The sequence below is a fragment of the Asterias rubens genome, chromosome 16 (genome assembly GCF_902459465.1).
Source record: "Asterias rubens chromosome 16, eAstRub1.3, whole genome shotgun sequence".
NCBI lineage: Eukaryota > Metazoa > Echinodermata > Asteroidea > Forcipulatida > Asteriidae > Asterias > Asterias rubens.
The window spans coordinates 1,303,313-1,331,117 of NC_047077.1; the positions used below are offsets into that span (position 1 = coordinate 1,303,313).

At 36.6% G+C, this 27,805-nt stretch overlaps 1 protein-coding gene across 1 annotated transcript; it reads right to left on the minus strand.

Moving 5' to 3' along the window:
* Positions 1-21,184: 21,184 nt before the first annotated feature.
* On the minus strand, positions 21,185-27,761 carry LOC117300641 (E3 ubiquitin-protein ligase TRIM31-like). Its single transcript, XM_033784333.1, has 2 exons — positions 27,250-27,761; positions 21,185-24,454 (listed from the first exon to the last, which is right to left on the minus strand). Exon 2 carries the CDS (start codon positions 24,425-24,427, stop codon positions 22,655-22,657), a length of 1,773 nt encoding a protein of 590 aa, XP_033640224.1. The 5' UTR covers positions 24,428-24,454; positions 27,250-27,761; the 3' UTR covers positions 21,185-22,654.
* Between the last annotated feature and the right edge of the window lie 44 nt (positions 27,762-27,805).

Consider the following 27,805-nt stretch of genomic DNA (forward strand, 5'->3'; position numbering starts at 1 on the left):
ACACAAAAACAAAGAAAAACTACTTGACTATGACCACCAAAATCCAACCGACGAGACCCGCACCCTCTAATACGGGCAAAACCGCTGTCTCAAACAATGTTGTCATAACCTTCTCATCATGCTTATTTTCGCACTTTTACTACATGGGAATCTGTCATCCTAGACTGTAGCCGGCAAAACCTTAAGCCAAGGGGTTGACAACACTACAACATGTAAGGACTGAATCTGTCTATGTCCCAGCTAGATACACTGTATAACGTAGTACAAATGAGACCGTTAAGTTGGCATAGCGCCCTCAATTTGATCTGTTTTCCTCGATTAATTCATTGTTCTTTTCGGTCGTAGGGAGTCATAGAGTTGTAGCAGTCCTACAATCACCAATGTGATGTACACAGCGCAAACACCACGGCGCTCGGGCTCGCTCAAACCTCAGTAACTTACGTAGTATCTTACCATACTCTCAAAAAGAAAAGTGTTTTGTAGTAGAGTACTGGAAATATCAAATAGCAAATGTGATTTAAAGCATTGTCACAAAAAAACACAGAAAAATACCTGACTTTGACCACCAAAATCCAAACTACGTTACCCCCCCCCCACGCCCCTTTTTTACGGGCTAAAACGCTGTTGTCAGAACCGTCACTATATCAGTATAATGCTTATTTTAGCACTTTTATTACATGGGAATCTGGCATTCCAGACTGTTGCCGGCAAAAACTTAAACCAAGTAAGGACTAAGTCTGTCTATGTCTCAGCTAGATACCCTGTATAGCGTAGTAAAAATGAGACCGATAAGTTGGCATAGCGCCCTCACTTTGCTCTGTTTTTCTCGATTTATTTATTGTTCTCTCCAGTCGTAGGAAGTTATAGAGTTGTAGGAGTCCTACAACGACCAATTTGATGTTGATATGAAATCATATATTTGTTAATAATTTACGGTTTTTATTGTGTAGCCTACTGTTGCCAGTCCAAACAAGCTTTATAATTCATTATTTATAGGAATTTTAACCAAGTTGACCTTGTATATGATGCTATAGGAAGCGCTGTGTAGCCTTGGCCAAGGCTCTGTACGCAAGCACCGGCCCGCTCTGAATTCACGAACTGCATAGATATTTACTGCACGGTACATAACATTACTTGATACCGTGGGGTCGAAGCGTGGCTTTTCGAGGTTTTTGAACCGCGTACAACCGAACAACTCTCGTTGTACAAGGTTAAAAAAACCTCGAACAACCATGCGTCGACCCCACGGTATCAGGTACTGTTACACACCGTGCAGTGTAGTATCTATGACGTTCGTGAGTTCAGAGCGGGCCGATGCTTGCGTGAAGAGCCTTGTTCAAGGCTATGCTATAGGGCAAACGCAACAAGCTGTGAACACACATTTGGTAGGCCTACAATTAGTTGCAAATGTGACAGTATTCTGTATGGACCAGTGTGATTTTCAAATAATTGTTAACGTTTTTGGGATGCATGTCCAGACCACATAACAATCGCCAAGTTCCTAACGCCAAATTAATATAACTTTTTAATATAACACAAATGTTGTAATAACCACATAATGAAGTGTTTTCCACCAAAGTGGTGGGGGGGGGGCTAGGGTTGCATAGCTCCGCAGTTAGCGGAATCTTGAAATTAGACCATGTATTTTATATCCATCGCTAAGCTTGTTCCATGAATTAACAACCCTGGCTTACAATCTAAAATGTATCATTTCGTTCTTGTAATTTTGTAAGTTTTCAAAAAGTCCGGATTGAGATACGTATCATCTTGAGGCGACTAAGTTTCCCATCAGACATACAGACCTTCCAGGCTCACGGTCAAGGAAATACTGTCGCTTCTTGAGATTCTCGGGGCAGAAAATCTAAGATGTCTTGACTAGATAGTCGTACTTTTTGGGGACCGTTAAACTGACATAGCTCCCTCACCGGGCTAAGTCATTATCCATTGTTCTTGTCGGGGCTTTTTGTTCAAGAAGTTGATGGAGTCCCATGAGGTCCAATGTGATTTTGACTTTAAATTAAATCTCATTCCAAGGAAAATCCTTAGCTTGGCATTCATTTTTTTTCCCTCTCAGCCTCGATATGAAGGTGCTAAGACAGAGTGCAAAGATTGTTTGTTATCAGAAGTAAACGAAAAAGTGGGAAATTTTCTGTAATGTGAAATGGAATATACGCCGACTGTATGATGCGTGTGTGTACTTCTGAAGGATTTTAACTTGTGGTTGAAAAACTTATTGCTCACGCCTTAGAAGAAAACAAAACAAATCAAAGTTTCCAATAATTTTGCTCATCGGCAACTTAATACTGGGCGACCCTTCATACTCTTTTCATTTTACCAAGGTGTAAACTCATGTGGTAGGCCAATTATTTTGATGTTCTTCTGTAAGGTGATGTTCCCTGGATAAACCTTTCTTGATTTTCCCTCTTGCTAGGTTGCAATACATCAAATATTCTTACTAGATCACTCATTTACAGAGTGTAAAACAATTCAAATTTAAGGTTAAATTTGGCGATTTTACTGCTAGTATTACTTCAAAAACATAGCAATCGGATAGTTAAAAACTACAAGTGCCACAATTTCGTTTGTTTCTCTACTCTGAAACCAATTGTAATCAAACCGAGGCAGAAAGGGAAATTGGTCTGGTCCCTTAGTTGTAACTTCAAAATCCGTATATGTTATTGTTATTGCAGTCTGGATCACGGGGCGACAAAGAAAGGTGGAAGGTGCTTCGATTATGGCTCAGTGGAGATTGGTTGCTGTTGATACTTATCATGTGGTAAGTCAAACAAGATTTTTTATTTTACAATATGAAAGCCCAAAATAATTTTATATCTAGTCAACTGCTGAATGGTTTGGAAAACAACTGCGTGGCGTGTTTTTTCCTTAGTGACAATCAAGTGCGTTTAGGGACTGAGACAAATTAGTAACCGTAAGGCTATGTATAGACTTTAGTATCCCCCTTTGAATCTTATTATTCTATGCAATGAAAGTTATATAATACTCGAATGGATGTTTCAGTTTGCATTGTTCTGATGTAGCAGTCAGTCTGTACTATTCTGAAATCGTACAGCAAGCTATTGGGTTAGCCCGGTATGCTTGCGTTCATCGTGAACAGCATCCAGTGCCAATTATATTTTAACAATGGTCTGTCTGCCAATAGTGCCAGCTCTACATTTCTTCCAATATAGTGTCAACCACTGCTTGTACCAGAAAGGGTTCTTAGGCTGGCTCGGGTGTTTTGACCCTTAACCTCAAAAGAGCAAATAAGTGTATCCAAACTTATATGGAAGGAATAATGCCTGCCCCCCTCCTTTTTCGTTCATTAAAAAACATTAGTTTAAAACAATGCTTAAAAGCTTTAATTACGTTTCAATATATTTTGTTGTCGTAGCAATTTCTGCGTTAAAAAAATGTATCCAAACCTAAATGAAAGGGATATGACCAGGCCCTTTTTTGGTTCAGTATTTGACACTTGCATTTGCTGCGAGGGACCGTGTTCACATAGGGACCGTTACAACTTTTTTGTGGATATGATTAAAGGTTGCCCGAACTTAGCATTGTACTGGTCTGGTCTGTTATATAACACTACAAAGGTTGGTTTCAGTTGGCGTGGTTTTTGAACAATGGTGTGGTTGCCAGTTCCTTTGTAACTAGTGTTTGCTTCCTATAGATATGTAGATCACTGCCTGTAGTACGAAAAGGCACTTTGGCAGGCTTGGATATAATAACACAGAAAAGGAAGAAACCAATGTCCACTGATAAACTCTTTGAAAATTAATTGAAGATGAAATATTGAAATGTTATCATAAGCCTTTTTTGTGTGCAAAATTCACATATAAATTGTAATAAATTTTAAAAGCTTGAATTTAGTTTTGGAAATGAGTGTAACCAAACTTATATGGAAGAAAAAGTGCCTGCCCCTTTTTTTGTTCATGGAAACAAAAATTAATTTAAAACAATGCTTTTTTTGTTCAGTATTTGACACTTTCATTTGCTTCGAGGGACCGTGTTCACATAGGGACCGTACCAAATTTTTTGTGGATATGATTAAAGGTTGCCTGAACTTAGCATTGTACTGGTCTGGTCTGTTATATAACACTACAAAGGTTGGTTTCAGTTGGCATGGTTTTTGAACAATGGTGTGCTTGCCAGTTCCTTTGTAACTAGTCTTTGCTTCCTATAGATATGTAGATCACTGCCAGTAGCACGAAAAGGCACTTTGGCAGGCTTGGATATATATAATAACAAAGAAAAAGGAAGATACCAATGTCCACTGATAAACTTTTTGAAAATTAATTGCAGATTAAATATTGAATTGTACTCATGAGCCCTTTTTTTTGCAAAATTCACATATAAATTAAAACAAATCTTAAAAGCTTGAATTTAGTTTTGGAAATAAGTGTATCTAAACTTATATGGGAGAAAAAGTGCCTGCGTCTATTTTTGTTCATAAAAACAAAAAATAATTTAAAACCTTGAATTACGTTTAAATGTAATTTGTTGTCATAGTATTTTTCTGGCGTGAAATAAATGCATCTAAACCTAGGAAAGGGATATTGCCTGGCCCTTTTTGATCAGTACTTGACAATTTGATTTGCTTCGAGGGACCGTGTTCACAAAGGGACCGTAACAAACTTTTTGTGGATATGATTAAAGGTTGCCTGAACTTAGCATTGTACTGGTCTGGTCCGTTATATAACACTACAAAGGTTGGTTTCAGTTGGCGTGGTTTTTGAACAAAGGTGTGGTTGCCAGTTCCTTTGTAACTAGTCGTTGCTTCCTGTAGATATGTAGATCACTGCCAGTATTACGAAAAGGCACTTTGGCAGGCTTGGATATAGATATATAATAACACAGGAAAAGGAAGATACCAATATCCTCTGATAAACTCTTTGAAAATTAATTGCAGATTAAATATTGAAATGTTATCATGAGCCTCTTTTGTGTGCAAAATTCACATATAAATTAAAACAAATCTTAAAAGCTTGAATTTAGTTTTGGAAATAAGTGTATCCAAACTTGTATGGAAGGAAAAGTTCCTGCCTCTTTTTTTGTTCATGAAAACAAAAATTAACTTAAAACCTTGAATTACGTTTACATATAATTTGTTGTCATAGTATTTTCCTGGCGTGAAATAAATGCATCTAAACCTAGGAAAAGGATATTGCCTGGCCCTTTTTGATCAGTTCATGACAATTTCATTTGTTTCGAGGGACCGTGTTCACATAGGGACCGTAACAAACTTTTTGTGGCTATGATTAAAGGTTGCCTGAACTTAGCATTGTACTGGTCTGGTCTGTTATATAACACTACAAAGGTTGGTTACAGTTGGCGTGGTTTTTGAACAATGGTGTGGTTGCCAGTTCCTTTGTAACTAGTCTTTGCTTTCTATAGATATGTAGATCACTGCCAGTAGTACGAAAAGGCACTTTGGCAGGCTTGGATATAATAACACAGAAAAAGGAAGATACAAATGTCCACTGATAAACTCTTTGACAATTAATTGCAGATTAAATATTGAATTGTACTCATGAGCCTTTTTGTGCAAAATTCACATGTAAATTAAAACAAATCTTAAAAGCTTGAATTTAGTTTTGGAATTAAGTGTATCCAAACTTATAGGGAAGGAAAAGTGCCTGCCTCTATTTTTTGTTCATGAAAACAAAACTTAATTTAAAACAATGTTTAAAAGCTTGAATTACGTTAAATATAATTTGTTTTCATAGTATTTTCCTGGCGTGAAATAAATGCATCTAAACCTATGAAAGGGATATTGCCTGGCCATATTTTGTTCAGTATTTTACACTTTCATTTGCTTCGAGGGACCGTGTTCACATAGGGACCGTAACAAACTTTTTGTGGCTATGATTAAAGGTTGCCTGAACTTAGCATTGTACTGGTCTGGTCTGTTATATAACACTACAAAGGTTGGTTACAGTTGGCGTGGTTTTTGAACAATGGTGTGGTTGCCAGTTCCTTTGTAACTAGTCTTTGCTTTCTATAGATATGTAGATCACTGCCAGTAGTACGAAAAGGCACTTTGGCAGGCTTGGATATAATAACACAGAAAAAGGAAGATACAAATGTCCACTGATAAACTCTTTGACAATTAATTGCAGATTAAATATTGAATTGTACTCATGAGCCTTTTTGTGCAAAATTCACATGTAAATTAAAACAAATCTTAAAAGCTTGAATTTAGTTTTGGAATTAAGTGTATCCAAACTTATAGGGAAGGAAAAGTGCCTGCCTCTATTTTTTGTTCATGAAAACAAAACTTAATTTAAAACAATGTTTAAAAGCTTGAATTACGTTAAATATAATTTGTTTTCATAGTATTTTCCTGGCGTGAAATAAATGCATCTAAACCTATGAAAGGGATATTGCCTGGCCATATTTTGTTCAGTATTTTACACTTTCATTTGCTTCGAGGGACCGTGTTCACATAGGGACCGTAACAACTTTTTTGTGGATATGATTAAAGGTTGTCTGAACTTAGCATTGTACTGGTCTGGTCTGTTATATAACACTACAAAGGTTGGTTTCAGTTGGCATGGTTTTTGAACAATGGTGTGGTTGCCAGTTCCTTTGTAACTAGTCTTTGCTTCCTATAGATATGTAGATCACTGCCAGTAGTACGAAAAGGCACTTTGGCAGGCTTGGATATAATAACACAGAAAAAGAAGACACCAGTTTCCACTGATGAAATCTTTTAAAGTTATTTCATAATAAACATTGAATTGTTCTCTCAAGCTTGTTTTTTTTTCCTAATAAGTAACTTATAAATTAAAACAGTTCTTAAAAGCTTGAATTTAATTTTGGAATATATTTTGTTGTCTTGTTTTGTTTGTTCTCCCATGAAATAGGTGATTTCTTAACTTTTATGGAAGGAATAATGCCTGCCCCCCCCCTTTTTCGTTCATAAAAAAAACATTAGTTTAAAACAATGCTTAAAAGCTTTAATTACGTTTCAATATATTTTGTTGTCGTAGTAATTTTTTGCGTTGAAATAAACGTATCAAAACCTATAAGAAAGGGATATTGCCTGCCCTTTTCTTGTTAAGTATTCGACACTTGCATTTGCTACCGTGTTCACATAGGGACTGTACCAAACTTTGTTGGATATGATTAAATGTTGCCTGAACTTAGCATTGTACTGGTCTGGTCTGTTGTATAACACTACAAAGGTTGGTTTCAGTTGGCGTGGTTTTTAAACCAGTGTGGTTGCCAGTTCCTTGTAGTCACCACCCCCCCCCCCCAAAAAAAAACCTAGTGATGGTGGCGGGAACTCACCACACAAAATAAACTCCCATATATCAACCAACGATATTCAAAAATATTCAACCAATATTTAAAGTCTCCCAGCCTTTTGAAAACATTATTTTCCGACAAGTAAACTATAATTTTCCCGTTTTTAATGTTTGCTAATAATTATTCCCCTGAAGAAAAAGCCCAGAAAAATTTGAAGTCTAAATAACAAAAATTATTCAGTCTCCTCAAAAGTTGAAGCACAGAACTTCTTCAGGTTTGGATTAGATTGTTGTAAATCATGACCCCAAAACGTTATTATTCAAAAGAAACTCTTGTTTGTTTTAGTTTGGTGCTCCCCTGGACAGCGAATCCAGGCAATTTCAGTATACCTCCCTCTAGTGGCACAGCAAGGCTGTGGGCAGAGGACCAGTCTACTGTCAGATGTGGTACCCTGCCCCTCTTGTCTAGCTTGTTAACATTACACTACTACTCAATGGTCATGTACAACTCCTATATGTACATGTACATGTATATGTACTTGTGCGCAAACAGAAACAGACGGCACAAATGACTCCAAAACACGACACTGTTTTTATGAGTTTTGACGCTGAGTTGAGAGACTGACATTCAACAAAGTAACAGGTAAATTGACACTACAAAAATGGTAATGTACATTTACTTTTGGATAACTTTCCGTATGGCGCCACCACTTTTTCACTCATTTTTACAAAAAGGGATATCTCATTATTGAGGTAAATTAGATACTATATTATTTCATATCGAATGAAAAAGTGGTGGCGCCATACGGAAACTTTTCCTTACTTTTATTTGTACGTAATTCCCTATTCCGTGCCTTCTCCTTCTTGTTACAGTTTAGTTTTTAGTTAGCTGTTTAGTTGGAAGTTGGACTACCGACCAACTGTTGCATAACGCGTCGGCAGCAGGGTATCTATCTAGCCCTGTTCCAGTACTTACTGCATACATGTACTAATCTGTATAGCAGATAATGGCCTGGTATTTTTGTATAGGCTAGGAGTGTAGAACGCCACTGCCATTGCACTGATGTTCTAGGAATAAATACTCTCTACAATGTGAACACCATTTACCGTAATTTGTTTATGTTTGTACCTGCTTGAGAAGGTTAAAATTCTGTATAGACATCTTCAGAAAAATTCTACGACCTTGCCACCAATTTTCTGCCCGTTTGTTTGTTAAGGCGGATACATTGGTGGGGATGTGTGGAAAATTGTCCGCATCTTCTTTTTGATATGGACCGATTGATAAACGGGAGGTACCTGGCATGATATCACAATTTTGACAGCCCATGCCTTTCAACTAAATTGAGGTAAAACATTTTGAGTATGGAGTGTCACCATTGTTGATGGACCGCACTACCACTTAGATAATACAGGTATATGTGGGATGTTGACAACTACTTAAAGCCATTGGACCCTTTCGGTAAACAATGTTGTCCAAGGCCCACACTTTGTGTACCACAACTTCTATATCAAATAACACACCTGTGAAAATTTAAGCTCAATCGGTCATCGGAGTCGGGAGAAAACAACGGAAAATCCCACCCTTGTTTCCGCGCTTTTCGCCGTGTCATGACATGTGTTTAAAATAAATCCGTAATTCTCGTTAACGAGAATTTATATTGTTTTGCTGTTTTCTCAAAAAGTGAAGCATTTCATGGAATAATATTTCAAGAGAAGTCTTTTACCATTGCCTTCTGTAAACCCTGTAAGTTATTTGTAAATCTGTGATTTTTTTTTTTTTTTTTTTTTTTTGAACCGAAAGGATCCAATGGCTTTAAACAGCAAAAGAAAATCAAAATCCAATTAAAATGCTAACTTCCCTTCTGTCATTTTTTCCTTCAAAAATGTCAACAATGAGAGATATGTCAATCTAACCAATTTTTTTTGAACAATTAATAAGTTCAAACAAAATCCGATGAAAGGTTCAAATAGGGATTGTTTTATAACAACAATAGCTGCAAGACGTAGTCAACAACAATAAGAGTAATCAGTGTTTAAAATTTTCAGCTAAACAATTTATCCTTATTCGCGATGTTTTTGCGTGATGTCCCTGAATTTTCCAAATGGCCTGTAAGTTAACCTTTGACACGAGTCGTACCCCCTCTGTTGTCCTCTTGTAGTAAGGCCCCCTGCAATTTGTTCACGGATGAGAGCGGTGGTTACAGGAATGATAGCGCCCTCTAGCAGTTACAAGGTTTTTTTCATTATTGTTTGTAATTCAAGCATCTAGGAAGCAACTAGGCTTAAAGGATTCAGTTACTTTTTGTATCTTTTTGTACACCACATGTACATACATACATCGTGTATATGTGCACGGTACCAGCACTGCTCAGACTGTATAGAAGGTACGCCTTCTACACTGTACTATGTTTCGTTCAATAAAAACGTCAGGGCACATTTCACGAAGAAAACTTCACAAGATGGCAAGAGGCAAGTTACAGGGGAAACACGTTTGAGGTTTTTATTTCTCGAAATTCTGGCTCAAAACAATTACAAACTGCATTTAAAATGACAAAACACGAAAAACATGACATTTTAGTCTTGCAATGTGATCAATATAGCAGAACTTTTAATTTTTTACTAAATTTAGGGGGAAATTTTGTGGTGGGCGGCAGTCTATTTTTCAGCTGAAGTGCCGGGCGAAAATTGTCAGTGTTGGACGGGCCCGCCCACCGCTGCCCACCGTGGCTACAACGCTGGTTAATAGTATAAAACATTTTGAGAAACGGCTCCCTCTGATGCCTCTGAAGTAGCGTACTGTAGTTGTTTAAGAAAACAAAGGAAATTCTCACTAAAATATTTGAATCAAATTTGAGACCTGAGCAGCTGAGTTCTCGAATTCAAGCATCTGAAAGCACACAACTTGTGCGACAAGGGTGCTTTCTACCATCTCTCACAACTTTCATGACAAATTGAGTTCAAATTTTCACGGGTTTGTTATTTTATACATAATTATGTTAGATACACAAAATGAGAAGACTGGTCTTTGACAGTCCAGTGCCTTTAAGAATGAAAAACATGTAGGTGTCAGTACAGGGCAATGTATAAGCACTAGAGCTACTTACTGTTATAGTCAAAGATCAGACAAACAACCATTTATAATGATCAATGGCCAGATAATCAATTTGTCGGAGTACGGCTGCTGATGATTAAACTGGACTTTATATCAAAAACAGTTTGAAGTACATCTAGGTCTGTTATCAGGTACTGTACATACATGAAGTACAGTGAATGATGGTAAATAGCTGTACTCTTTGAAATGCTGACATAGTCAGATTTGTTTCTGCATTTTGCAATACTTTGACATATGCGAGCAAATTGAGGTTTGTTTTGGTTTTTTTGGGGTTGGGGGGGGGGTGGGTGTGGGAGGGACACGCATAAATTTGAAAAAACCTCAAAAGGCTAGCACTGAAAGAGTCAAATAAACAAAACTTTAGAAGTTATAAATTCACTAACAATATGACAATGATTTCGATAAAAACTTCATAGTATGTTTATTTGTTTTATTGTAATCTTAAAACAATTTAATAAAGAAAAAACAGTAATTACTCGCTAAAGTATATGTCACTCCACTACCATAAACCATGAAATTTACTAAATAATAAAATAAGAAAAGAAGACCCATGCATTTATAAATTTAACTTTACATTTGACATTAAACTAAAAAAGACTTTGAAAAATCCAAAGTAATAAAAACTACAAAAATAATCACAAGGGCTACATCTGTAGACTTAAAGGAACTAGACACTGAGGTAAAATCAAAGACCATGATTTCCACTTGGTGATCCCAACATATGCATGAAATAACAAATCTCGGTAATATGGACTTAATTGGTCATTGAAGTTGCACAAAAATCAATCAACAAAAAAAACCCACCCTTGTTGCACAGATGCGTGCTTTCAGATGTATGAAAAAGGCTTCAAATTTTTTAGAGAGACATAACCTCCTTCTCAAAAACTATGTTACATGTTCTTCATAAGAAGTCGTTTATCACACTGTGTTATGCTATCGACAGCTCTCCATTGCTTGTTATGAAGAAATTGTGTATGCTAATATATACTTTGAGTAATTGCCAAACTTATCCAGTGCCTTTAAGAAACTATACATTAAGTATGACAACAATTAAGAACATCAAGTTTTGCTTTACAAATCTCAAATTTGTTTGTTTAAAAAAGACTACATTTGAGTGGTTTAGCAAGGCTATAGATATGGATTTGGATACGTCAACACTTTGTGTTGTGTTAACGTTGCTTCAGTGTTTTGCGTGCATGTTGACAATAAGATACGAAAAGCTCATACACCTATATTCTGAACAGATACTGCTTTGCTGATCTTAGTTTTTCCGAGGCAAAATGTTGTTAATTTGCAGCATAACAAATAGCCTTCTGTTTATGCTTGCTGGAAACTTTCTTTACATGCGTCATACATTGGGGTCTGACGATAATCAGTTAAATAAAAACATTACTCAATAAGATTATCAAATGTAAAAAGAACAGACACAAATAATTTTTGATCCATACTTTGGCCAAGGCCTGACACAAAAAACTATGACTGCAAAATAAATTGGAAAGAAAATGTTATCATATCTTTAGTATCTGTACATAATGCTTGCAAAATTTATCTATTATTACACACAAATATACTTGTGTATATGTCACTCTATTAACACAAACAAGCAATTTAACTTGAAACATGAAGTAAAATTGCTGGTGCATGGTAATGTAGTGAAATAAAAAAAGAAAACCAATACATTTCATTACAAATAAACTGTTTTACATGTTTGTAGAAAAAAACACCTATATATTTTGGTAATACATACATTGTATTTTGCTCAATAATTATAAACATAATTTAGGTCACTCAGTAACATTGTTTGCAACTGACTCATGGTTACAGAGTGATACCTCATTTTGTACACAGATCTGCACCTTTCTGCAGTTCAACATGGTTATTTACAATGAATGTGTAGTGTACAACTCTGTGTAAATGCACTTTTCATAGAAATTGTAATCCTTTGAACATTCCTTTCACATGTAGTGGTTGGGAAAATATATCATTAGGTCAAGCAAACAATAGACCAATCAGAGTAAGAGGTTGTTATTTTCAGTGAATTATTTTAATTCTGATGTGAATGTTGCCTGAGGTGGAGGAGGTAAGTCACTGAAATGGCATAACAACATTAAAAGGAATGATATTCTACAGACCAATAATCAATTACTCTTGTGTCACCTAGAGAGGTGAGATCACAGACTCATCAGTTGTAGTTGTACATTAAACAGTTGTATACACATACATGTGTGTGTATACATGTACATTCACATGTTCATGATCTACACATAACTACATGGATGTATATGTGGTAAATTGATGTACAGTGTCCTTCTAGAAGAATCTGAAATCTTATACTCCACATTTCAATTTTGTTCTTCTTATTAGTTTGTTTGTTTGAATCAGTCACTATCACTTTAAGGAGCCATCTTGTTTTCTGACTGAATATGTAATGCAGTTTTAGTTTAGTTTCATTACACTTTACACTGGCATCCAAATATACAAATAGATCAATTGAGATACAATTAATAACAATCTGTAGTCTGTAGAATCTGTAGTGAGAATGATTTAGAAAAGTAAAACACAATGTGGCCCAATATCATAATTTAACTTTGTTTGCTTTCACCAAGGTACACCCTTCATACCAATTTATTTATGTTTAACATCTTATATTATATCACTTCTTCATGACACATTATTTTGGGGTTTTGAAATATATACATAAGTGGATTCTAGGCTGGACATACAGTCACTCAGTTTCTACCAAACACAAATTTATTTTTGGACACACGAGGATCAGTCGACCCCCTGTTGCCACATTGCCGCATGTTTGAGTTGGACTGAAGCGACATGTTTGATTTGACACACTACATGTACCAAAACCAACTCAGAACCATCAATTGAACTTTGGGGTAAATTTGGTGAAAACCATTCCCAGGCCAAACTGCTTGAAATATACAATTTAATTTCTTTCTGAAAACCATCAACAATGTCTTTTTGCTCTCTTGTCAATACATTTTTTACTTCCCTAGCCAAAAGATAATTTGTATTATTTAGTATTGATCAAAGTACTATTTGAACAAATTGCTCTCATGTTGATATTACTATTCCCAATAATGAAGTATTAGTTAAATCAAATAATCAGAATATCACAATCTATAATTTATATCATATAATTTGGTTTCAAAATATTTGTCTTCTGAGTAAGTTTTCTGCTGCATTGAACTCTTCATGCCATGAATGGCATTGCATTTTATTACAATAATTGCTGTCTTTACTTGATGTAGTATTTTTTTCATTTTCAAACCCACGCGATGAGGTACAATAACATTTCTGTTATGTTATTTGTCACAGAGCTGATGTGAATGAAATTATATTTTGACAGAAGATAATGATTTTTGTTTTACCCAAATGTTTATCTCAGCTCTAATGTTATTGTGGTCCAGCATAATGTTTGTTGATGTATTTACTCATGCTGATAGATTTGAAGTGATTTGACTTTAGCCACAACCAGATCACCAGCAGGTGTGAATGTGATACCATAGTGATAACCACAATCCTTGATGATACATCCAATGTACTTGCCATCAGGACTGTAATGATGGATATAACCTGGTGATGAGTATGGTCCTCTCCGTACAGCAACATAGATGCTACCATCCTTGTCACAACACACACCAAGAGGCCTCCCAGACTGATTGATATCTACTGAGAATACCATTTCATCATTGTAGGTTACTGATACTAACTTATTGTCTCTCAAGTTGGTGTAAATGAGTTGTTGTTTGTAGGTAGTCAAGTATCCACCAATTCCTGGAGCAGACAGTCTTCTGATGAGGGATCCATCTGGTTTGTGTAGAGAGATCTCTGCATTGTTATATGAAAGAACTGCTATCAGATTGTTGTAATCCACTGCAATACATGATGGTTTACTGCCTGGATCGAACTGATGGAGGAGCTGATAATTCCTGCTGAAGATCTTGACTGTTTGATTATCTAGAACAATGAGCTCATCATTCTTATTCACAGCCACTCTGATTTTTCTGGTAAGACCTTGGAGGCATTCAAGACAAAATGAATGAGAACACTCCAGTAGTTTGGGTTGCTTGAAGCGTCCACTGCAAATTGGACATTCAAGATGATCTTGACTTATCTTTGCTAGCACTGACTGAACTGTTATATTGGATGCCATTTTGTTGGAAGTTGCTTCAGTGATGATCTGTGAAGTAAAAGAAGAAATCGACTCAATTAGATGAGATCCTTCTACATGTCCCAGTACTTTCCACATCAATGCAAGATGTGATTTCATGAACAAATTACACTCCTTGGCATAAAGTTTCATAACAGATCTTGATTTTTTGTTGTACATTCTATGATGACCAATCAAGTGGATAATTTACACGGTCATACTAAACTGCATGTCGATACAGTTACAGACTACAAGATCAAAGAAGTATAAGACTAGATGCGTCTTGTGCAGGTTGCCATACTTGAGCAGGCATGTAAAGTTGGAGATTTGGGAGGGAAAACCCATGCAATGAGGTAGGGACTGAAAACACATTCCACATGCAAGGCTTTGATCCTTTTAGTGAACTGGGATCCACAGAGGTGAAAGACAGGGAAAGAAACCACTGAGCCAATTTGATTTCAAATAAAGCAGGCACCAAAAGACATCCAAGCTCGTGAAATGATCCATGAAAATATCTTGTCTTTATTTAAATGAACAGAAGACTACTTAGTTTCCTTCCATGAAGAGTGCATTAACTCCCCCCCCCCCCCACCCAGAACAACTTCCTCATGAATATTTTGTTTGCCCTAAAGAATCCTACTCTGTTACTAGCTAAAATACATTCACATTCACTGTCTGTACACATTCATAGTCAGACCCCCCCAACTGAAACATCCTTACTGTTCTGAGTATTGTTAGAACACTATACTCAGCAAGCAATGAACATTCACTGTCTGGACCCATTCATAGTCAGACCCCCCCCAACTAAAACATCCTTACTGTTCTGAATATTGTTAGAACACTATACTCAGCAAGCAATGAACATTCACTGTCTGTACACATTCATAGTCAGACCCCCCCCCCCCAACTGAAACATCCTTACTGTTCTGAGTATTGTTAGAACACTATACTCAGCAAGCAATGAACATTCACTGTCTGTACACATTCATAGTCAGACCCCCCCCCAACTAAAACATCCTTACTGTTCTGAGTATTGTTAGAACACTATACTCAGCAAGCAATGAACATTCACTGTCTGTACACATTCATAGTCAGACCCCCCCCCCCAACTGAAACATCCTTACTGTTCTGAGTGTTGTTACAACACTATACGCAGCAAGCAATGAACATTCACTGCTGTACACATTCATAGTCGCCCCCACCCCTCCCCCCCCCCCGACCCCCAAGCTAAAACATTTTAATTATTCAATGAAACATTTCAGACAATTCAGTCCATTTCATCTTTCTTGAGCTGTCTAGCCATGTTTTCTGTCGCTGCTTTCCAAGTTGTATCCTAAAACCATAGAGTAAAGTGATCCCTGGCTATACAGCAGTTAGGAGGTTGAATGGCTTCTGACCACGCCCCTAAATATCAAACTAAAGCATTTCAATTTTGTTTGCTACATGGTGGTAATATTGACCAATCACAATTGCATTTACAACTCACCCAGTATTTGAGTAAAGAATATAGCATGAAACACAGCAACAATCATTAAAGTTGATGAGGAAATTCCAGCAATAATCTGTTTAATGTTGGCACAACACACTGAATGATGTCACACTGTATTTCCAGAGTTAAATAGCTCATAGTTTAACTTTGGAACAACACTCCTTATTTATTACTGTTATGTGGAAATTCCAGTTTCTTATTTAGCTCTTATTTGTAGCAGTGTTATGGTTAACGTACAGTTCTACTGATACTGCACTTAGTGCATATTTACACACTGAAATGATATCAATCTGAAAGTTCTTTGTGTCTGTGACCCCTAAATGTTCATTACTGGGACTCAGTGACTATTCAATAACAGGTTGTTGTACATTGGACCCCAGCATACAGCAATACTGGTCTGGTTTTGGATTCAGTCGTCATCTTTAAACAAACTTATTTCTTTTGAAACTTTAATTCATTTTTAACGGTCGTGGCAGACTCATTCTAATGCATATATTTAAAATAAGGAAGCTTTTTGTAAAATGAATATTGTTTTCTGTGTTTTAGTCATTGAAATACAGACTTTCATCATGCTTGTTTGAAATTCTATTTATAATTGATGCACTGCTGTTTGCTGCTTTTTGTTAATTAATGGTTGCCACATAAATCAAATATTAATTTTTTTTAAAGGTTTCAACAATAAATCCCAGAGCTGTTTTTTATACTGTTTGAAATACAGAAAGAACAAGATTTACTCTGCAGTAATTGTATTTGAAAGCCTTTTAAGCTTTGCCCTTAATTTGTATCACAGAGCGTAGACATTATTGATTATGTAAAAAGAGTTCATTTGCATTCATGTAAGTTGTGTATTACCCATAATCATTGGAAATGCACACAATCACACTGAAACCTGTGCTGCAATTAGTTTGACAATCTTTGAATCCCTTATTTGAACCCTTCTTCTTTACTCTGATCCTCTTTTATCTCAGGCTTTGCTCCTCATCTTGGATGCCCATAACCATGGTAACCCAAGACCCATAAGATCCTACTCAGTCTCTGACTCCCAGGGTAGATGCTGAAGACTCTGGCAGTGAAGCTCTGAAGACACTGCAGGGAGAGTTGAAGATGTACAAGAAACAGGAAGCTCACAATGAGAGGTAAGCGATAGTCAGCATTTACTGTCAATGTTTATTTCATGTTGACATCTCTCCTCATAGACTTACAGATCTTCTTGTTTGTCACAGACATTTTTATTCATAGCCAGGAAATGTTTGTTTGTTATGCTCCCATCTTTGACATATCTGGGAGGATGATTTCTAGAGTTGGTTTGATGAGAGAAAACTTCTCACACAGCAGCAAACTGAAAAGGTTATTATGAGGTACCTGACTGCATGGCATAATACAAACTGTTTTCAGGTGTATTCGTCTTCTATTGTTAGTAGTTGGTAACTGGTAAACATCATGAAAATGTAAGATTTTAGAGAAATATTAAAAAAAACTTCCCAAAGTCCTAATAATAGAAATTGAAAACTCTGAATGTAGAGGACAAAGTTCAAAGTGTTGTCGGCTTATATTTGCTACGAAATGTTGTGACTAAGTGCACCACACTCTGGTGCTGGTGTTTCTGACCAGCAGAGTGTTGATTTGAGTCCCAGTCTTGTGACTTGTGTCATTAAACAAGTCACATAACTATTGTTGGATCAGATCGGTTTTGGGGATCAAATGTATGTTCAATGTTTGGTGGTGGGGGGGGGGGGGGGGGACGGAATATGGAAGCAAACAGATAGCACTTAAATAGCGTTGGCCACAAGTCAAGTTTTTCACAGCTTAAGCTTCGAGCATGATTTTTCGATTTGAAGTTTTGGAACAGCATAACAAAGCAAACCTAAATTTGACCACGTTTTTTTGTCGCAAGTTTAGATTTTGATCTTACTTCTTGTTTAAAGCCATTCAACACTTTCGGTAAACAGTATTGTCCAAGTCCCACAGTTTGTGTGTCACAACTTATATATAAAATAACAAACCTGTAAAAATTTTGGCTCAATCGGTCATCGGAGTCGGGAGAAAATAACAGGAAAACCCACTCTTGTTTCCGCATGTTCCACCGTGTCATGACATGTGTTTAAAATAAACCCACAATTCGCGCTATCAAGAATTGATAGTGGTTTTAATGTTTTCTCAAAAAGTAAAGCATTTCATGGAATAATATTTTAAGAGAAGTCTTTCACCATTACCTTCTGTAAACCCTGTAAATTATTTGTAAATCTATGAACTTTTTTTTTTTTTCTGTACCGAAAGTGTCCAATGGCTTTAAAGGATCTGTATTTGTTTTGGAAAACCCACTCTTGTTTCCGCATGTTCCACCGTGTCATGACATGTGTTTAAAATAAACCTGCAATTCGCGCTATCAAGAATTGATAGTGGTTTTAATGTTTTCTCAAAAAGTAAAGCATTTCATGGAATAATATTTTAAGAGAAGTCTTTCACCATTACCTTCTGTAAACCCTGTAAATTATTTGTAAATCTATGAACTTTTTTTTTTTCCTGTACCGAAAGTGTCCAATGGCTTTAAAGGATCTGTATTTGTTTTGGTATGGACTCTAAAAGATTAATGGCAATAAAAACTAACAACAAAAAGTACAGCTGCTTTGGATAGTGTACTGCATTTTGAGAAATGTTTCACTTCGAAGTACTGTAGGTTTGGTAAAATATATCACTTTTTATCCCCAAATAATGTGGAACCAATTTTCTCCGTGATGACTTTGTAAATAATGCGTGAATAATATTGATGTATATTCATCAAGTCTATCCTTTCTTCTCATAACTGTAAATGGTTTCAACTTCCTCAAATTCTACCCTGAGAGTTGCCCTACATAAAGGAGTGATTATACAAACTGTAAATCCTGTTGAATGTGACACAATGTACAATGTAATTTTGTATGTTCTTGAGATTGGGTTTCCAGTCAAAATGGCATTTAAAGGCACTGGACACTACTGTTAAATAACTCAAAATAATTGTTAGCATAAAAACTTTCTTGGTAACGAGCATTGGAGAGCTGTTGATAGTATAAACATTTTGAGAAATGGCTCCCTCTGAAGTAACTTCTCACTAAAACATTTTAATTGAATTTGAGACCTGAGCAGCTGAGTTCTTGCACTCCAGCAACTGAAAGCACACAACTTGTGCGACAAGGGTGCTTTCTATCATCTCTCGCAACTTCCATGACCAATTGAGTTCAAATGTTCACAGGTTTGTTCTTTTATTCATATGTTGAGATACACCTAATGAGAAGACTGGTCTTCGACAATTACCAAATGTGTCCAGTGCCTTTAAGAATGAAAAACCTGTACGCGTCAGTACAGGGCAATGTATACTGTGCACCAGAGCTACTTGCTGTTATAGTCAAAGATCAGACAAACAACCATTTATAATGATCAATGGCCAGATTATCAGTTTATTGGAGTATGGCTGCTGATAATGAACTTGGACTGTAAATACAAAAACAGTTTGAAGTACATCTAGGTCTGTTACCAGGTACTGTACATACATGTAGTACAGTGAATGGTCGTAAATAGCTGTACTCTTTGAAATGCTGACATAGTCAGATTTGTTTCTGCATTTTGAGGTACGTTTATGTAAGCGAGCAAATTGAGGTGAACTAATATTTTATTTATTTATTTTTTTTTTGGGGGGGGGGAGGAGGGGGGCACTGGATGTCGAAAAACCTCCAAAAGCGAGCACTGAAAGAGTTTACTAAATTAGACTTCAGAAGTTAAACTCAATATGAAAATGATTTCAATAATAACTTTACAGTGTTTTTTGTTTTTCTATTTAATTTAATCTTAACAATTAATAATAATATAAAAAAAAGTAATTACTTGCAAAAGTATAATGTCACTCCATTACCATAAAACATTTAGTGTACTGAATAGGAACGACGAGAAAAAAAAAGAAGGTCGTTAGTTCGAATCCCACTCTAGTCAATTCTTTGTTCAACCCCAAAAATCATTTACAAATTTACCCAGTCAGTTTCCCTTGTGGTTTATATTGATATCTGAAACAAAAAGTCGCATCCCCTTAAGGTGATCCCCTAGCTGCCGCTTCCCAGGTTGTATCGTAATTTGGGTGTGATCCCTGGCTACACAGCAGTTAACGGTTGTATGGCTTCTGACTGGCACCCCCGAACAAAGATATTGACAAAATAGGGACACCGCCAATATAGGGCTAGATAGCTCAGTTGGTAGAGCGCCGGCACGTTAATCCGGAGGTCGTTGGTTCGAATCCCACTCTAGTCAATTCTTTGTTCAACCCCAAAAATAAAAAAAAAAAGACTTAAGAAAACCTAACTTTACATACTAAAATTAAAGTAAAATAGAACCTTAAAAATCCACAGTAATAAAAACTGCAACAAAATAATCACAAAGACTACGTGTAAATTTGTACATGTAAGACTTAAAGGAACTGGAAACTTTTGCTAAAATCAAAGACCATGATTCCCACTTGTGTATTCCAACGTGTGCATGAAATAACAAATCTCAGAAATATGGACTCAATTGGTCATTGAAGTTGCAAGGAAATAAATCAACGAAAAAACACCCATGTTGCACAAATGCATGCTTTCAGATGCCTGAAAAAGACTTCATTCCTGAACTCTTTCTCAGATTCAAAAATTTTAGTGAGTCATAACTTTCTTTTTCAAAAATATGTTTCTTCTGAGGGAGTCGTTTCTCACCATGTTTTTGCTATCAACATCTCCCAGGTGCTTGTTAAAAGAGTGTGCATTTTAGTAATAACCAAAGATGCCCAGTGCTATTTAAAAGAAACTAAACTCTACAACATTTAAAACACAATTTATATGGTTCTGCTTTACAAATCTGAATTTCTTCTTTTTTAAAGGGAAGGTACACATTTGGTAATTACTCAAGACAAACATTAACTTAAAAACTGACTTGGTAACGAGCATTAGAGAGCTGTTGATAGTATAAAACATTGTGGGAAAAGACTCCCTCTGAAGTAACGTGGTTTTTGAGAAAAAGGTAATTTCTCTATAAAATAACAAAAGACTTCTCTTTTATTCTTATCTGAAAGCACACAAATTTGTCCAACAAGGGTGTTTTTTCTTTGATCAATTTCTCGCAACTTCAATGACCAATTGAGCCCAAATTTTCACAGGCTTGTTATTTTATGGTTATGACGGGATACACCAAGTGCGAAGACTGGTCTTTGACATTTACCAAATGTGCACCTTCCCTTTAAACAAATAACATTTGAGTTGTTTAGCAATGCTTCAGATACTGATATGTCAACACTTTATGTGTTCATGTGATGCGTAAATTTTGCTTCAGTGTTTTTTATGCATGTTGACAACAGATACTGGAGCTCATACACATGTGTGTATGTCCAGAATGGATACTGTTTTGCTGATTTAGTTGTAAATTTGCCCTGCATTCAAAACATTTTCCCTGGTATTGCTTGTATTCAAGCAAATTATTGTTGATATGCAGCATAACAAAAAGGCATCTTTATTCTTGACTCGCTTGCTGGAAACTTTCTTTACAAGAGTTTTATATGTGCGTCTGAAAATGATCAGTTAAATAAAAAAGACTACTCACTTAAATTCTCCAATGTAAACAGAGCAAACACAAAATAGTTTTTGAACCATACTTTGGCTAAGACCTGATACATGAATCTATGATTGCGAACAAGATCTTTTACAAATCTAACTGGGAAGAATATTGTTTATCTTATCTGTATCTGTACACATTGCTTGCAAACTCTCTCTTTTATTAAACAATTACGTAATTGTATATATGTCACTCCATTACCATAAACCAGAAGTAAAATTGCTGTTGCATGGTGATGGAGTGAAATAAAAATAGAAAACAAATAAATGTTCCCTCAAATATGTATTTTACATAATTTGAGACCAAATAAAACCAACTATATATATTTTGTTAATACATACATTGCTTTTGTTTAATAATTATAACTACGTAATTTAGGTCACTCAGTTACATTGTTTGTAACTGACTCATGGTTACAGAGTGATACCTCATTTTGTACACAGATCTACACCTTTCTGCAGTTCAACATGGTTATTTACAATCAATGTGTAGTGTACAACTCTGTGTGAATGCATTTTGTTATGGAAAAATTTAATCTCTTGAACATTCCTTTTACAAGTAGTGGAAAAAAATGTATCATTCGGTCATGCAAAGAATAAACCAATCAGAGCAAGAGGTTGTTATTTTCAGTGAATTATTTCAATTCTGATGTGAATGTTGCCTAATGGTTGAGGTGGAGGAGGTAAGTCACTGAATCGACATAACAACATTAAAAGGATTGATGTTCTAGAGATCAATAATCAATTACATACTATGTAAAGATTGTATTCCTACCAAAATGTTCATTTTTTTGTGAGTTGACTGAATTTGCTTTTGCAATCTACTCAGGTTGGTTGAAATGGTTCAATGAAATGTTTTGTTTCCCCTTAAAAACAATATTATAATTATATGTCAAAAAATGTTATCACTCTTTCTGAAATTTATGAGAATATAAAATTGAAGATGTTTTTGAAAAACATCCAAATTTTTATGTTGTTAAATGCTTATTTCAGCTTGAATGTTATTGTGGTCCAGCATAATGTTTGTTGATGTCTTTACTCATGCTGATAGATTTTAACTGAATTGAATGCAGCCACAACCAGATCACCAGCAGGTGTGAATGTGATACCATTGTGAACAGTACAATCATTGATACATCCAATGTACTTGCCATCAGGACTGTAATGAAGGATACCACCTGAAAATGAGTATGGTTTTCTCCTTACAGCAACATAGATGCTACCATCCTTGTCACAACACACACCAAGAGGGCTCCCATATAGATCGATATCTACTGAGAATACCATTTCACCATTGTAGTTTATGGCTAGTAACTCGCCACACCAGTTGGTGTAGATGAGTCTCTGTTTGTGGGTAGTCAAGTATCCACCAATCCCTGGAGCAGACAGTGTTCTGATGAGGGATCCATCTGGTTTGTGTAGAGAGATCTCTGCCTTGTCTTGATAACCCACTGCTATCAGATTGTTGTCATCCACTGCAATACATGATGGCTCACTGCCTGGATTGAACTGATGGAGGGGCTGATAATTCCTGTTGAAGATCTTGACTGCTTCTCTATCTAGAACAATGAGCTCATCATTCTTATTCACAGTCACTCTGCTTGATCCTCTAAGTCCTAGGAATGGTAGTTCTTCTAAAACATTATAGGATTGAGGGTTGCTCTCTGCTGGTATTGTAATCAACCTGGTAGTTTTCCAATCTGACACAACAATATCACTATTAGAGTATGCAGCAACATCCCATGCATAAATCTCCACAATGTTCTTGTAATTATTCATTTCTGTTTTTAATGTCCATTTGTCTTGTTTCATGGATTGAAATGTTGGCTTTCTAGCCTGAGCAGAAGTTGCTGATTCCACTTGTTGCTCATCTTTCAGCACCAGTCTCCCTAGTGAGTTCTGGTCTTCTTTAAAGTCCATATAACTCAACCCATCAGGTACTTTTGTGGGTTTCTTCTCTCTGTATTCTTTGAGGTCTTGTAAGAGTTGTTCTATGTGATGTACAATCTTGATCTGTTGATCCATGAGTTGATTTACCTCATCCTGCTTGTGCTCTGCTTTGTTCTTCTCTTTGCTGTTTGTAGCTTGTGCAGTTTGCATTATCTTGACTCTGTCTTTATAAATCTGTTCTGCTTCTTGCATCAGTTTCTGCTTCTCCTCTCTGATCCTGGTAGCCACCTTGGCAATCTCCTCATCAGCCTTCTTGGTGATTTTCTCCTTGGTGGCAGCAAACATAGAGTCTAATGTCTTACGGGACGTATCTATTTCTTGAATGGCAGTGTTGAAGGTTGTGATACTCTGCCTAACTTCTGCTAGAAGTTCTGTTGCATGTTGTTTACTTTTGTCTGAAGCTTCATTCAGTTCTATTACATGGTGCATTCTGTGGTCTTTAACAATGCAAGTTGTACATATCAGTTTCTTGCATGTTTCACAATACATGATAAGATCCTTGCCAGTATGCTTGCTACACTTGGAAACAAACTCCTGACTGGGTACTTGTTTTCTTTGTTGCTGTTTCAGTTGGGTTTCCTGTGTTTCAATTGCTTCGATCAATGAAAGGGCTATTAAGTTTGTTTTGAGATCATCAATGCCATTTTCATTTAACAGAGTTTCGTGTCTACACACTGGACATGAAAGCCTTGTAGTAATTGGACTATTCTGTCCGAGTTGTTGAAGGCATTCAAGACAAAATGAATGAGAACACTCCAGTAGTTTGGGTTGCTTGAAGCGTCCACTGCAAATTGGACATTCAAGATGATCCTGACTTATCTTTGTTAGCACTGACTCAGCTGTTATATTTGATGCCATTTTGTTGGAAGTTGCTTTAATGATAATCTGTGAAGTAAAAGAAGAAATTGACTCGTATAATGCAAGACGTGATTTCATGAACATATTACAATCCTGGGCATAAAGTTAAAGATTTTTAAATTGACTGATTTCATAACACATTTTGATTTGTGTTCCATGTTCTAATTTGACCAATCAAGTAGGTATTTTACACTGTCACCCTAAACTGCATGTCAAAACAGTTACAGTTACAGACATATCACAAGATCAAAGAAGTATAAGACTTGATGCCTCTTTTGCAGGTTGCCATACTTGAGCAGGTATGTAAAGTTGGAGATGTGGGAGGGAAACCCCAATCAGGGAAAACCCATGCAATGAGGTAGGGACTGAAAACACATTCCATATGCAAGGCTTTGATCCTTGTAGTGAACTGGGATCCACAGAGGAAAGACAGGCGAGTAAGCTGATACAAATAAGATTGAAGAAAATTCTGCTTTCACCATCCTGGAGTCATTTTAGCTTCACCTATGCTTTGTTAAGCGTATCTCTTAGTTATGACACCATGGAGTCGCATACAAACTCAAGCACTTTCATGCTCAGCGTCCATAGACTTGATTTCAAGTCTGAGGTGGCTGTTATTCCTCTGTATGAGACACGAAATACGCCCGCAATAGGTTAGCTGTCATGGGACAAGGTAATAATAGGGCGCTATTTGGGGCAATACTGTATTTGCTATCAAGTTGACTGGAAGAAACGATTGCAGGCTTGAATCAAGTTTACACGGTTCACCGTAGTAAAGTAAATTAGGAAATTAATGAATTTTCTTTTCTATTTGATATAAAGGGTTAACCGTTTGAGTTTGTGTAAAAAAAAACGAATGAGGTGGTTGAATAAATAACAAAAGGTTATGTGTTATTTGTGGACTGTAATGGCATTTTCGTGTTGAAAAACAGACATTTGCCGGTAAGTTAGCTGTCAAAATGCTATGGTTATCCGTGTGGTGAACCGTACGACATGAACGCAAGCAACTAAATTGGACAGGTACATTATTTGTGTGCGCAGGCGCAAGGCGCTCGTGTCAGGAATCGTCATCGCGCCTCACAGTAAAAGGCAATGCAGGTTTTGTACGGGCTATTTCGGCAGTTACACATGCTTCAATATTATTTAACGGACTTTATACCCAACAATACAAGATGCAAGCGAACTTACATAATTAATTTAGGTGTAACCCATGAATATAGTTATGTTTTATTTGTTAAAGCGAGTAAAGCAAAGTCATGTCAAGGAGTCCATTTCAGCGAGCATGAATATGCAGTGTGAGAAAAGCAGTCGTAAAATCTTTTGCTTAGCGCCAAAGAGAGGAAAATAAAATTTCGCCTCACACAATGACGCTCGTACGAGTTACTTAGTGCCATACAGGGGGTAATCAAGTTTACTTATAACACAATGCACTCTCTGTATGACCAATAAGGTTTGACTTAAGACATAGCGTACATGTGTTTGCTTTTTTTAATGTGCTTTCGTCTTAACATCTGATTTGGTCAAGATGGACGACCCTTCCCTTAGACCCTGTCAAATGCGACAAGTGTATTTAATAACATACAGTCAAGCTCTGCCAGTCCCTCGCCCCCCCCTACCCCCACCCCTCCAAAAAAAATCACCAAAAAACCAACCCAAAACACCACTACCCCCATTGACCGAGCAATAACACTCTCTGCCAGTCCCTCTCTGCCGAGTACATTTCTAAGATTTGTGACTCTACCTGTACAAACAAACTGCAATCACATGATGTATACAATGTATTAGGTGTATGAATTTAATCATTTTGTTCCTTGTCTATGTGTTTCTCTACTTAGTCTACCCATGGAGGTATAATTAGAACAATTCAACCTCCATGGTCTACCCTACTGTACAAGACTGTAGGGATTCATACAGACATCATCATTGGTACTGTTCAGTATCACTTTGAATGCTGCCCTCATGTGGCAAATACATTGACACCATAACTTTGCTGTGCTGATTTTGGTGCCCTGGGGCCTACACACAAATCAGCTTATTATGGCATAGATTCGGCTTTCTGCAATTCATGTGTCTACTAAAACAAACTCATTATCCTTAAACAAAATCTGAACAAAATCAACTCTGATAATAATATACACATAATGAATGTTTATGAGTGCAATGGTGCAAATATGTTCATGAGTTGAAAGATGGAATGTTCTATTCAACGAGGCGGAGCCGAGTTGAATGGAACATTCCAGCTTTCAACGAATGAACATATTCGCACCATTGCACGAATGAAAAACATTCATTATTTGTTTTATATAACATCCAAGTAGATCTTTGTCATTTTGATTGAAAGATACAACTTTCAAAACAAACAAAGCGTAGGCCTCCAATTTTTAATTGTAGAAGACGAATGCTAGTAATTTTACTAATATGCCTTGCTGCGTTACCGAAGACAACGCGCACGCAGTGATGTTTTTACTCAGCTTTTTCGTTCCATCCGAAAAGTACCATTGCACGCTGGCAGCGTGCAATGGTACTTTTCGGATGGAACGAAAAAGCACGGTGAGTGACTCAGCGTGCAATGGTACTTTTATTTGCTATCACGTGACGGACAATCCTCCAATCAAATGGCAAGGATCTGCTTGGGTGTTATATAATAAGCTATAAATAAGAGTAAACTGTTGGATAATGTACTAATCCTCTTTTGGGGTAGTGTTGGCTCTGAAAAGCACCAGTTTGGTCTTGACTTTTCAAACAGTGCACTCTGCTAGTCTAGAGCAAAGAACATCACTTTAACTCGAACCCGATTCTGACTAATCTTATAATCAACTTACTTGAGTTATGACAGAAGAAGATGGCTAGAAACACAGCATCCAATCTGTTAGATGAGTAGTATATTCAAGCAATGATCCGTTGGACTATTACACAGTGACACTCCCTACCTGGTACTGCTATAAGTCTGACTGTGAACATTGCGAAATGTGGAAATACCAAATTCTATATTTAAGTCTTTGTGTTGTGTGAATGAAGTGTAGTATGCATGGATAACTTTGAGTCAGCTTTTCAGATTCAAACTAGGCAGGGTATTCTTATGATAAATATCAATATTGTACTGTTGTGTTGAGGTCACTAAGGTCTTACATGTATTTACACTGGCTGGTTCTATGCTTATGAAATGAGTGGGTGTATGGGGTTTGGGTTTGTTATTGTAGGATCACCTCATTGGCTGTACATTGCGCATTGTGTGTAGGTTCTGTCTCAACTTAAGAATCATCCCAACTATAGTTGGGACTGGTCCAACTTGTGTTATGACGGGTGCATTGTGCACAGTTTCTTTCACACAATCAGGCAAACCCAGTTAGACTGGTCCCAACTATAGTTGGGTTGATT

What these genes read in the sequence shown, in the direction of transcription:
- LOC117300641 (XM_033784333.1), bottom strand. Translation starts at nt 24,427, where the DNA reads ATGGCATCAAATATAACAGCTGAGTCAGTGCTAACAAAGATAAGTCAG.